Source organism: Ceratotherium simum, chromosome 32 (assembly GCF_057802395.1).
Source record: "Ceratotherium simum simum isolate JZ-2026a chromosome 32, ASM5780239v1, whole genome shotgun sequence".
Taxonomy (NCBI): domain Eukaryota; kingdom Metazoa; phylum Chordata; class Mammalia; order Perissodactyla; family Rhinocerotidae; genus Ceratotherium; species Ceratotherium simum.
In genome coordinates this window covers 20,750,278-20,764,452 of record NC_141931.1, presented here as the reverse complement: position 1 = coordinate 20,764,452, position 14,175 = coordinate 20,750,278, and the positions used below count along the sequence as shown (strand labels likewise).

Sequence of the window (14,175 nt, the reverse complement as noted above, 5' to 3'; positions counted from 1 at the left end):
TTCAATCTCTTTTGTGAAGAAACTCTTGATTTCATGGAATTGTCTGTCTGTGTTTTCTTATATTTCATTAAGCTTTTTTATGACGGCTATTGTGAATTCTCTGTCATTAAGGTTATACATTTCTGTGCTTTCTCCGTTGACTTCTGGGTGCTTGTAATTTTCCTTATGGCCTGGAGATTTAATATATTTTTGCATGGTGCCTGTCAATGTTGACTTACTTTTCCTCATAGTGAAAATATATGGTCACAGCTTCCTCTTGGTGCTGCTGGGTGGGGGTCAAGGGCTGTGTATTCTGGCCTGCCTCAATCCATGGGCACTCTCTTCGGCCCCCAGCTGATCTGAGGCATGGCTGAGCTGAGGCTGCTGGGGGGGAAGCGTGGGAACAGCTGGGACTGGAGTGCAGCTAGGCTGAAGCAGCTGGGGCTCAGGTGTGGGTGGGTTGAAACAGATGCAGCTGAAGTGCCGCTGGGCCAAAGAAGCAGGAGCTGGAGCACCGCTGGGCTGAAGAAGCTGCAACTGGAGTGCGCTGGGCCAAAGGAGGAAGAGCTGGAATGCCACTGGGCCAAAGAATCTGGAACTGGAGTGCGCTGGGCTGAAGAAGCTGGAACTGGAGTGCACTGGGCCAAAGAAGGAGGAGCTGGAGCACCGCCAGGCCAAAGATACTGGAACTGGAGTGCGATGGGCCAAAGTTGCTGGTGCCAAGTCACCTGGAGCCTGAGCACAGGCCAAGCCAAAGCAGCTGGAGCCAGTGGGAGGGGGGCAGTCAAGCTGAAGGAGCTGGAGGCAGGGCACGGTCCAGCCAAAGGAGCTGGGGCCATGGCGCAGTGGAGCTGGGGAAACTGGGGCTGTGGCTTGGTGGGGCCCAAGCTGCTGCCACCTCTGGTGTGGGGGCACAGGCTCACCCCACTGCTGGTCGGCCTGGGCACCTGGAGGCTGCTGCCTGTAGAGGTGGGGCGCGGCTACACTACCTCTGCTGTTGGGGCCCCTGACGCCTATGGGCCGCTGCCTCTGGGGATGGGGCTGAGCTGAAGCACCAGTGTGCTGAAGCACCAGTCAGTGGGCCAGGTGGGGGAGGCGCACTTACCTTCGCCTCCCCGATCTCAGAGGCCTCCTGCCTCACTGTCCTCTCTGCTCTCCTGAGGGGCTAGCTTGTGGAAACTACCCTCACTACAGTTCTGCTCCCTCCATAGGGGGATCCCCACAGGCTGTGAGGGGTCTTGGAGAGTGCCGGTTTTCACGTGGCCAGCTGCCCCTCCCCCTCCTCTGAGAGCTGTGTGGTCTCAGTCTCTGGGTCACAGTCATTGGGGAAGGAAGAGAGCTCCTCTTACCTCCTTCTACTTACTCTGGGGATTCCAGCACCTCAGTCCTTCAGTGTATGGCTGCCTGGGTGCCTCAGACGTCCCCTGCGTTGTGTGAATAGCTTCTGTTGGAATATGAATGTCCTTTTGGTTGTGTCTTAGAGGGGGAGAGTTCAATGGGGGAAGCTCACTCCGCCATGATGCTGATGTCACTTTGAATGTTTTTTTGGAATGGATGTTATGTCTGGCTGGGAATGCTTCCCCTACACAATATTATAAGACTGAGACTTACTGATGAAATCCTCATGAAAGCTATGATTAGAGGTATAAGAGTTGATAAAATTGAGATAAAGTTTTGTAAAAAATTGCTATATTTACATGGACTGTATGTTACATGATTGCATCTATTTTACATGATTATATTGTAGATTATATTATGGGGATATACATTATGTCTCACTGGGGAACACTTCCCCTGCCTGATATTGTAAGAGTACATAAGTCCACCCTTCAGGCAATGTTAATTAAACATGCTAAAGGAGATCTCACTTTTTTTTTTTTTTAAAGATTTTATTTATTTTATTTTTTCCCCCCAAAGCCCCAGTGGATAGTTGTGTGTCGTAGCTGCACATCCTTCTAGTTGCTGCATGTGGGACTCGGCCTCAGGATGAACGGAGAAGTGGTGCCTCGATGCGCACCCGGGATCCGAACCCGGGCCGCCAGCATCGCAGCGCGCGCACTTAACCACCAAGCCACAGGGCCGGCCCGGAGATCTCACTTTAAAATGGCCAAAATGGAGCAACTTCAGTTTACCCAAACTGGTGTATTTGCATATGCAATGGGAAAAAGCCGGCTATAAAATTAAACAACCGATGGGAATCATATTTTAATCTTTTGAGGCTTCTAAATAGAATCAGGGATACTTTACTGCTTCTTTAAAAGAAAATAATTAAATAAACATGCCAGCAAACCCAAATCTGCTGCTCCTCTCTCCTCTCTTGCTGAGCTTCCCCACTTCAACTCCCTCAAAATGCCTGATCTAAAATTAAGCAAGTGGAAATAAGTAAACTTTTGAGGTAATTTGGAATTATAATGCCCATTCTGGGAAATCTCTGTTTCAGATGAGCCCACCTTAACATCACCCATAAAAGAGAGGATTCAAAACCTCTCATGATGGAATGCAATCTTTGATTAATATGCAGAAACTTCTAGAAGACAAAATGATTTCAAAAACAGCCCTAAAAAGGATCCTTAAAAAAAAAGAATCTTTAGTAAAAATCTGTGGCTATTTGAACAGGTCTGTCTGCCAGAAAAACAGTTCAGACCCAACTGTTCTTTTGAGTTTTATACCTGAGACCTGGTTAAAGCTTTGAAGATCTCTGTGTCTATCTGTATGTGAGTCTCTCTATATATTTGTCTGCCTCCAGATGGTATAATTTATAAAGGATCTCTAATTGGCTTGAAGTAAGTGCTTATATAAATTATTTCTAAATGTAATAGAAACTAGCCCAAATGACTTTCAAGTTCACAGAGTAGAAAATGATATTGGTAAATAAAAGCTTGTTTAAGTTTGTTGGTTTAATTAAAATAAATGTGTTTTCAGAGTTCTCAACATTGGATATGGTACACGCATGTTATCTCTGTTACAAAATTTGTCAGCAAAAAAAATGATAACTTAGAATAATAGCTGATTTTCTCTGAGGTCTCATGACGGTTTTGTAGGCAATCTAAATGTAATTATTGGGAAAAAGTAAACTAAGTAGATATGAAAAGGATGAAAGTTTTTGGAGGAACCTTTTAAAAATAATTGTGTGTTATGGTGTATGTACTTAAAACAACTCAAGATGATGGCTCATTTCTTTAATGGCACATGAAGTTTGTGTGAGTAATCTAAACATAATTGTTGAGAACAAATAATTTAGATAGGTAAAAGTGGGTAACAGATTTTGGGTGCAATAATTATGTTTTATGGTGTATATGCTTGAAAAACAGCTTCCAAAATCTTTTTGGTAACTTAGAAACTTAGGAGTTTTGCTAAATTAAGTTAAATGATAAAAATTTGTTGAGTATCTAGGTCATTTCCACATAAGATAAAATATTAGAAATTGATTACTAAGCATAGATTTGTCTGCCTTTGGTTTCTTATCTCAAAGAAACTAAAAGATGCTTAAGTTTGTTGATAAACATGTTTTGTGCATGCTGAGAAATTTTATACAAGAAAGCACATGTTTCTGGGAAGTTTGTTGACAAGGAAATAAAATGAATGTTTTCAATAAGAAGGTATAAAGAATGGAGACATTTTTGTTTGTTTTGTTAAAAAAGATAAATTTGTTCTAAAGTACTAGGAAGAAAAAAAGAGAAGAAGGCATGGGACAAATTCTGAATGTGAAAACTAAGTGACAGAAGTTTTGTGGAAGTAAAGCCCTGAGTAGATCTGTGCATGGTCAGGTTGGTTGAGATTAAAATGAATGAGTTTCAATATCAAAAGTAAGCTGGTGCAAAATTAGAATTTGGCTTTCTCTCTTAATCACATAATTCTCTTCATCATTTGGTCTTCTCTTGGCAAAGAAGTTGTAAAAGGTTTTTCTTTATCTTTGAGTAAGTCTACCTAAATGACAGAAAACATATGTTTTGTCAAAATAATTTCCTATTTTCAAAAGGACTGAGATCTCACTATCAATGTTTTCTTTTTTGACTGTTTTAACTCTCTGTTTGCCTCTGACATCATCTGTTGCCACCATGATTAAATGGATAACTAAGCATTGTTTCCCATTTGACCAAGTGCTTTAAAACTTTTTGATACTTTTGAGAAACTTTCCCCAAAATTAAAATCTTTCTTTTGACTAAGAAGGAAACTTTAAAAATTTCCAATCAGCCTTAAGACCTGTTAAAGACTTTGTTCCCTCTTTCTATAAAGAGGAAGGTATTAAACTAATTAGACTTATTCAGTATGTTAAATTACATGGGAAGCATTATCAAATAAATAGTAATAAGCCTTCCTAGGTTATGTTATGTAGGTAAATGTTATTAATATAAGTGTTTTTAATATACATATAACATTCCAAAAATTCTGATGTGTGCTGGTTGTCAATCACAATTCTAGGTATTATCTCAAAGTGTTGTATGCAACAGAAATAGCCAAGCGTCTTTGTCAATTGCCATTTTTGAATGTTTTGTTATTTGCAGACAGTTGTTGTTTTACTCTGATGTTTTTGCAAATATATTTCATCTTCAGAGCGATTCATGGAAAGCACTCTGACACTTGTTCTAAAACACAGCCTTCTCATAAACTTTAAGATTATGAACCGAGCTGGGCAAAAAACTACAAAACTGTAATGGAGAAACTGATGGCCTCATGAAACTGCTAATAGAAGATGAAGAGTTGATAGCATGGGACTGAATAAATTGATGAGGATGATTACAATTTTTATGACTTTCTGAAATATTGCTGATTTCTTAATGTTTTGTTTTTCCAGGTTTAAGGAAAACTTTTTCTCTTTTCTCTTAAGGAACTATGACTTACAACAATTTGTAAACAGAATTGAAGCATTTATCTTTTTCTCTCTATCATCTGATCCCTCTAGAATTTGAAAACTTTTGTTGAGTCAGTATTCTTATATTCATGGAAATAAAGTTATTTGCATAAATTCAATAAGAATCTGTTCTCCTTATAGCAGGCCACAATTGGAAACACTTTTTATATTACCAAGGCTTTGACTGGAATGTCATATTTGAAAAAAACATGCAGACTTAGGTATGACAAGACAGCTTTTGAGGAAGAAAGATTGCTTTATGGAATAAAGCAACTTGAAAATATTGGCCTGGTACCTTGCTTACAACACTCCCATCCACCTTACCAGGTGAGTAAAGAAGGTCACTTCCCTGGAAGGTACAAGAACCTTAGGATATTTGGGAGAACCTTAAGAAGAGATGAATTCATCCAAATCTGTAGGTATTGCAGGTGGAGTCTAATGACAAGTCCTTGGTTTGGCCTGGCCTCAAGAGGCCTCTAAAGTTCAATCTGAGATTCCTTATAAAAAGTTCCAGCAAAGCAGATTTAAAAGAGACTGTACAAATTAAACCAAGGAGGTGAAAGACCTATAAAATGAAAAGCATAAAATATTACTGAAAGAAATCGATGATGACATAAAGAAATGGAAAGAAAAAAAAAAGAAATGGAAAGATATCCCATGCACATGGATTGGAAAAATAAATATAGTTAAAATGTCCATACTACCTAAAGCAATCTACAGATTCAATGCAATTCCAAACAGAATTGCAATGACATTCCTCACAGAAAAGGAATAAAGAATACTAAAATTCATAGGAGGCAACAAAAGACCTCAAATATCTAAAGCAATGCTGAGGAAAAAAACAAACCTGGAAGCATCATAATCCCTGACTTCAAAATATACTACAAAGCTATAATAATCAAAACAGCATGGTACTGGTACAAAAACAGACACACAGATCAATGGAACAGACTTGAAACCCCAGAAATAAAACCACACGTCTATGGAGAGCTAATCTTTGACAAGGGTATTAAGAACATACAATAGAGAAAGGAAAGTCTCTTCAATAAATGGTGCTGGGAAAACTGGACAGCAATATTCAAAAGAATGAAAGTAGACTGTTATCTTTCACCATACACAAAAATTAACTCAAAATGGATCAAAGACTTGAAGGTAAGACCTGAAACTATAAAACCCCTAGAAGAAAATTAGGCAGTACACTCTTTGACATCGGTCTTAGAGGGATCTTTTTGAATTCCATGTCTACTCTGACAAGGGAAACAAAAGAAAAAATGAACAAGTGGGACTTCATCAGACTAAAGAGCTTCTGCAAGGCAAATGAAACCAGGATCAAAATGAAAAGACAACCCACCAGCTGGGAGAATATAATTGCAAGTCATATATCTGACAAGGGGTTAATCTCAATAATATATAAAGAACTCACGCAACTGAACAACAAAAAAACAAACAGCCTGATCAAAAAATGGCCAGAGGATATGAACAGACATTTTTCCAAAGAAGATATACAGATGGCCAATAGGCACATGAAAAGATGTTCATCACCACTAATCATCAGGAAAATGCAAATGAAAATTACACTAAGATATCACCTTACACCCATTAGAATGGCAGTAATCACCAAGACAAAAAATAACAAATGTTGGGGAGGTTGTGGAGAAAAGGGAACCCTCATTCACGGCTGGTGGGAATGCAAACCGGTGCAGGCTCTATGGAAAACAGTATGGACATTTCTCAAAAAATTAAAAATAGAAATACCTTATGATCTAGCTATCCCACTACTGAGTATTTATCCAAAGAACTTGAAATCAACAATCCAAAGAGGCTCATGAACCCCTATGTTCACTGCAGCATTATTCACTATAGCCAAGACGTGGAAGCAACACAAGTGTCCCTCGACTGATGACTGGATAAAGAAGATGTGGTGTATATATATAATGGAATACTACTCAGCCATAAAAAAGACAAAATCATCCCATTTGCAACAACATGAATGGACCTGGAGGGTATTATGTTAAGCTCAATAAGCCATACAGAGGAAGACAAACACCATGTGATTTCACTCATAATTGGAAGATAAACTAACCATGGATAGAGAGAAGAGTTTGGTGGTTACCAGGGGGAAGGGAGTTGGGGGGTGGGCACAAGGGGTAAAGGGGCGCATTTATATGGTGACTGACAAATAATAATGTACAATTGGAATCTCACAATGTTGTAAACTATTATGACATCAATTAAAAAAAGGGAAAAGAGCCTATATGATCAATTGCTCTCCTTGCTGTACTTATGTAAGTGGGCCAAGTTTATTGAAACTAAATTTATTTTGCAAACCAATGAGTCTTTATTTGGCTATCTTTGGTAAAAATGAGGGAGATTTTAAAGAGAAAAATTATGTTTCAACAGAGACTATAATACACATTTGTGGATGTTGGATTCTGGTTCTGTTAATTGTCTTCGAGTTTTTTGTTTTCTACCTATAAACTGGACTGGATCCTGAATTCTTCTAGTTTCCTCGAATATCTGGTACATATCTCCAAATTAATGTTTTTTATTTTTTTCTTGCCTTTTCATTTGGAATCATTGAGAACTAAAACAACCCTTTTTCTTGACGCCGTGCAAACTGACACTGGAAAACTCGATATAAACCTAAGAGAGGGCAACATGATAGCCCATGTTTGGACAATCTTCATGCCTGTTGCTCTAAGCCACTCAAAAGGTTTACCTGAATGCCTGATGACATGATTGGACACATTTCAAACTGCAGGGGATGCTTCAACCCTGACATCTAGAGATCTTCTGGACTGACCATCCCCTGGGCTCAAAAATTGGTTTATAATTTACTCCAACTATTAACTTTGATTTCTTTTTGTTCCTCTAGAAATGCTTCCTATTAAATACCTGGTTACTTGCTTACACAATAGAGGCCTAACTTTGGGAGACCCTTTCTATGTTCGAGAGATGATCCAAAACACCTGGAGGGAACTTGAACTGAGGAACTAGGCATTGTCAGATGTTTCTTTGCATCATCTTTGTCATGGAGACTAGGCCCTATGAAAATCCTGGAAGCACAAGATGGGACAGTATGAGAAACACCACAGGAAATGGGAAGCACGCCATAAAAGTTATCACAACTGGGATCACCCAAACCTTGGCTGGCTTCATACTCTAAACATTGACTTCTCTGAATGGCCAAGTGAACCCCTGACAGACTGCAAGTTGCTGTTCAGAAAACAGTCTCCTAAAGATAAGTAATAAATAACTCCCAGGTTCTTGTCTTACTTGTTGGACTATTAGACAGCAGTCTACTTGGTTACATCAGATTTCACTTGGGGTTCTAGGCACTAACCTTGATTGGTTTACAGGCCTCTTCTCCTGGATTCTCCAAGGATTGAGGTCCATTATGGAGAGGATACTAAAATTTGGGCTATTTTGCTAATCTGTGTGGACATCTATATAATTATAAAATATAAAATTAAATGTTATTCCAAAGTCATTGATCAGAGTACTAAAATATTAGTCATACAAAGCATATCTTGCTTTCCCCACCTGGTACCCAAAAATATTTTAAAATAAAGGTAAAACAGTTTCATTCCTCTGATCCTGATCTTTGCCCTTTCACAGCAGGAAGTAGCTGGAGTGGTTCCCCCACCACCCCCATTTCACAAGATTGAGGAATGCTCGTAAGACAGTGGGGATTGAAATCGGGCAGGAAGAAGTTAAAAAAATCCTCCCTACAGCAAAAAACTTTGAGATAAGTTTTTGCTAACTGCAGCTGTGCATATTCAGCATAATCAACTGTTGTGTAAAACTAACCAGGTCTTTCTGTCCCTCCTTAGTATATGAGTGAGCTAACTTTCCCAGGAAGTCAAGGTCCAGACATCAAGATTCAGCCTCAAAAGGCCAAACACAGGCTGAAGATGAAAACTAACCAGAAAAGTCCAGTCAAGAGAAAAGAAATTCAGTCTTCAAGGCCAAACACAGGCTGGTGGGAAGGTGCCACCCAGCAAAGCCACATGCTCCCTCTCCCTTACCTAAACCCCCATACATGCTCTCCCTCCCCTACCTAAAACCCCAAATAAAAAAATCTGACTTTTCCTTTTGAGGAGGTAGATCTGAGTTCTAACTCCCATCTCCTCGCCTGGCTGCCTTTTGATAATAGTAAATCTCTTTCCTTGCCACAAGCCTGGTGTTTTAATTTTTTTCTTTATTGGTCCTACTATGTGGTGGGTAAACGAACCTGTGTTTGGGTTCAGTAACAATATCAGCTGTGTATTCAGAGCTGGTATCAAATATTTTAAGACTGTGAAATACAAGAAACCCTACAGAGCACAGGTCCAAGACCTGTTTACCCAGTGTTCACTGACTAACCAAAGTCTTTGGCATCAACAGCAAGCTTGGAGTCCAGCAATCCTTGAATGTGCCTGGACCCTATGAGCACCTGTTACTGATTGCCTTACTTGATGAAGCCTATCCAGTCCACCCACTGACTCCCTTTCTCATTCAAGACATGGCACTTAACCAGAGGGAAAATGATGTTCCCATGCTCCACTTTTAAATAGGACTTGGAGTCTGTAGGTTTTCTTGTGGACCCTGGCCTGTTTAATAATTGCATTGTTCATATGTGGATTTTTTATGAGAAAAGATAAAGCTAGAACAGAAGAGTGGGCTGGGTGTGGAATTGATGAGAAGCTCAAGGAGATATATACACACACACAAATGCACATGCACACATGTGACAGTTGAGTATCTGAAGCATCAATACCTATGCCTGCTTTGTTACTTCTAAGAACAGAGAATAGTACAGTATTACTATTCTGGTCTCTCTTTATAGAAAAACAGTGTAAAACTTAGAAATCAGATCTAACTCTTTTAAAGGCAATGCTACATTGACTGAAAACTGCTGGCTCATACATCTAAGATCAGAACAATTTGAAACACTCACATTTATTCATCATAAGGCATGCAGCACTTGAACACTACAATATAGTAAGTTATTTTAAAATATTGAGCCATAAAGGTACATATTGCTTACACAATATTTCTTTTCCTGAATTGAATCACAATAAATGCTTGAACACAGCCCGTGCGAATAACAAGCTAAGCTTTGAACGGGGGCAAATAAATCCCATTGCTAAAGCAATTATTGCTCCCTCAAGGGTCCAGCCTCTTCAGGCTGTGTTCACTAATTCCGTGCATTCTAACTGTATTTTGGGATGCAACTACATCATAAGGTTTAAAGAAAATAAACTGCTAAACCAAGATAGCCAAGTGAAGTTTTAAAGTGCTCCAGGAAGCCAAATAATGGTGTACATATTCACCATTCACTGAATTTTAAAGCATTCTACATAGATTATGCCAAGAACTCAAAAAGTGAATAACAATCACCTGATTCTTCAAGGAAATTTCAAGTTATCTGGATTTTGTTTTGCAGGACCCAGATGTGGGAGGAGTCAATATATAGAATTGCCAAGATTTAAAAGAAAAATACCTGGAAAACTATATTGTAAAAGCGAGTCCACTCTCCTTCCCTCCTTTGCCTGTCTCAGCCCTCTACGATGTTCCTTTATTGGGGGTTCTAACTTTATTGTGCATGGCTGCTTAGGGTGATCATTTAAAACAGACTCCCAAGCCCCATGACACCAAATTTCTGATTCTGATGGTCTGGGGTGGGACCTGGCTGCCTTTGATGAGCATCCCCAGGAGATTCTAAGACAAGTGGTCTGGACCAGTCTCTGAGAAACACCACCATGAAGACTAATTCTTCCTCCTCTTATGACTTCGACCTCTAAGGACCCAACCTTTTCTCTTTATAAATATGAATCCTCATGAAGATGACTTCAAGTGCATGATCCATTTAGCTCACTTGCCTCAGTAGATTTGCCCCAAGGAAAACATCAGCCTTCAAGACATGATCTACATTGAAAGTAGTTCAGACTCAGTTGTCACTAGCGTATTTAAAAAAAAAAAAAGTCAACAGTATGTTCGTCTTACTCAGAGGTTTCCAACATTTTATTTTGCAGACCACTGGTTTGTGGCTTTTGCGGACTGACATCAGTGTAAATCCCTATAAAATGTCCATTAGTTTCAGTTCTGTAGCCACCTCTCAGGTACTGCCAACGTACTTATGGCTTGAGTTCCAGTGACCCATGTGAGAAGGCTGCACCCTGGCTCCTGAAGGAGGACAGATCCACGGAAAAGCCTCTTCCAGGGGCTGCTTCTCCAGAGTGGCGGTTTCCTTTGGCAAGAAGTTGATGGGTTCACAGGGCTTTGGTGCCTGTGAGCAGGAAGCATTCATAAACCTGCAGTGATGGGGTGCTTTTCCTCTTATGCAGAAACATGGGGGGTCAGTGCCCTTGTGCTTCATGTCAGGAACCCTTCTCATCATTTAGTCAGTTAAATATAAGGAAGCCTCTCTTTGTAAGTAACACAGATAAACACCTTTGTAGATCACCTATTTGGTCTAGAACTACAAAATTTAATCCAAGAAAATATAGGTCCCATGAAAGACTTAAAAGTTTTATAAAACTAAAATCTAGTTTTCCCCAATAAATTGTACATTAGCCAAAACCCTCCCAATGCTTCTAAAATAATACTAAAAGGGGCATCTGATTATACAAGAGCAATAAAAAAATTAAATATTTATTTGAACAAGTTTTAAGTTCAAGCTGCTATAATGTTGGCACTGCAGACTTTTAACAGACCACAAAAAGCGTGCACAAAAAGGTACTGGCGCAAAGGACAGGACAATGCTCAGAATCATGCTAAATAGCTGATTATTTCAAGAAAACAAAAGGCCTGAAATCACTATACAAAATATAAAATGTATTAAACACTATCGTCCACAGAAGTCTTTATTATTGATTATATTTAAAAATTATTTGTGTAGTTAATTATATACGGAATTGCAGAAGAGTATTATACATGAATCCCCTTTTGGAGGCAATTCCTTGTTGCACTATAGAGCATCTCATTCCATTGCAGGAAGTATCCTTTTTGGCTCTCCCTAAAGAAAATACTTAACGATATTACTGTAAATATTAGGAAGGTTACAAAAAATGAAATAAAATTTCTTTTTTGTCTTCAAAGTGCTTTCCATGCAGAGTTAAGCACTTGCCTTGTTTAACTGAATGCACTATTGGGAAAGGTCCTGGGTCAAAGAGATGCTCTGAATTAGCAGATGAGGCTTTACAAATCAAAGACTTGAAGGAATCATGCAACCCTCTTACTACTGGGATATCATTCTGTCACTTAGCAATTCTGTCTTTCCAGATTACCACTCAAGACACTTAAAAAAGATGAGACTGATAATGATAAATATCCATAAAATGAAAAGACACCAACTGCTACTTGACACTAAGACTGGTAATGTCTGTGCGATGTGGAAGCACCTTTAAAAAGAGCCTATGCGGCAAGAGATAAGTGTCTAAAGATTCAAAATGAATCAACAGTATTGGATAACAATATAATTCTCAACTCAGAAGCTGCCTCAGGATTAGGTGCATCTTCAGTTAATGTAACAGGAAAAAAAGGCAATGGATTTATTTTATTAATTGCATCCATTCACAAACTGACCTAAGGTCACCAGATGTGTAGACACAATGAGATTGTTGTTGTTGTTTATAGTCTTTAATTGAAATGATGATAAAGGAACTAGATCAATTTAGAAACAAAACCAAATGGCTCTTTCATTCTAGATTACGAGGTGGCCCCGGGTGTGGGATTCACACTCTGAGTGGCCACTTGTGGGGCGACTTCGATGATCCGGGGTTTGTCTATGATCCTGGCCGTCCGGTTGCCCTTCTCTACGATCCCAATAATCCAGGCTTGGTGACCTTCACCATATTTTGGGGACTTGATCTCTGCACAGAACCGAGCTGCTTGCTCACGTGGTAAACAGATTAGAAGGCCTCCTGGCAAAGGTCAAAAAAAGAAAGAAGGATTACGTTAGTTGTAATGCTGTGTGACCAGTTTCTCTGCCCCCCGTTTTCCAAAGCATTTCTGCACAGATTCACATTCAACCAACAACGTGTGTGTCTCTATACGGCTGCCCTTTCTGTACAAAGAAGCAGGCTGCTCTGTTCTGTCTTCATCTATTCCACAGATTAAACTGTAGAGTAATTAAGCAATTCCTTGTAAACTCCTATGATATTCAACACACACAACAGCAAACTTTAAAGTACGAAAATGATCTGTGAACCATTTAATGCAGTGTAGAAGGTGGCTGGGGCCTCAAAAACATATGTCGTAGCTATTTATTCCATGCTACACTGAAGGAAATATTTAAAAACAAAAGAAAACTTTTCTTTTTCAATTTGATTCTCTACATGAATTCTTCATCTTACAAAGAAGATTTTTTTATATGTTTTTTTAATTTAAAAATTAAGATGCATGAAAGAGTACAAGCCTCAAAGTATCTAGGGTTTAGTTTTAGCTCTGTCATTATCTTCAAAACAGAAAAAGTATAAAACACGTTTAACTTTTGTTGCTATTTCAGTAGGTAGGACAAAAAATTCTATATATTTGTTAAGTACAAACAACAAAATCAGGAAAAAAACATACTTGTACAAAAAAGTAAAAACTTCTCATTTTTGAATAAATGAAGCTAAGTGAATATGTTGGTAATATTCGTTAATTCATTCAGCATTTATTCCATGCCCACCAGGTGGCAGGCACCATTCTAGCCAGACACTGAACTAATGGTTCAGTTTCCCTCTTGGAGTTAGTTTCTAGAAAATAGATTTGGACTTTTTTTAAGACAGGAAGCTGACAGGTCCTCCAGAAAGGCTGGGAGAGGCCTATTAGAGAAGCACAGGCCCTTCTGAAGGGCTGACACGTGGGCAGGGCTTTGTGGTCTTTGTCTCTGGCGGCACCCCAGAGTCCTCTGGGGAGCTGCTATAATTACTGATGACCAGGCCCACCCCAGACTGACTTAATCAGGGTCCCTAGGCATCAGGTCTAGGCATGGGTATTTTTTAAATCCCCAGATGATTTGACTCTGCTGGCAAGGTAGGGAAACGCCTGAGTTATAGAGGCAAGAACACAGAAACAAGAGAAGCTGAAAACAAAAGAGAAGGGGGGACTTAAAGGATGAAACAGGAGAGTCAAGGTAAGGAGAAGAGAGAAAAGAGTGAGTTGAAAAGAAAAATGGCACTTTGCAGACATACTATACTATATCCTTCACAAAACAGCCATTTTAGACATCTTTTTTCAAGGAAAAAATACAGCCTGTTCAATGTAATGTATGGGAATTACAGTTATTTCAAATGGTAAGTTTCTGATGAAACTGAGTAATGATTCGTTTTCCCCACGTTCTCCCTCCCTCCCATCCTATCACCAAACGCAGGAAC

The 14,175-nt window shown here is 39.3% G+C and overlaps 1 protein-coding gene across 2 annotated transcripts in view; it reads right to left on the bottom strand.

The window, feature by feature from the left end:
• Positions 1 to 10,809: 10,809 nt before the first annotated feature.
• Positions 10,810 to 14,175, bottom strand: part of SEPHS1 (selenophosphate synthetase 1) — a 28,549-nt gene continuing 25,183 nt past the window's right edge. For both annotated transcript variants that reach the window (XM_004425357.3, XM_014783660.2), the window contains exon 9: positions 10,810 to 12,738. In XM_004425357.3, coding sequence (XP_004425414.1) covers positions 12,524 to 12,738 — 215 coding nt within the window. In that variant the 3' untranslated portion in view covers positions 10,810 to 12,523. The remainder of the gene's footprint in view (positions 12,739 to 14,175) is intronic.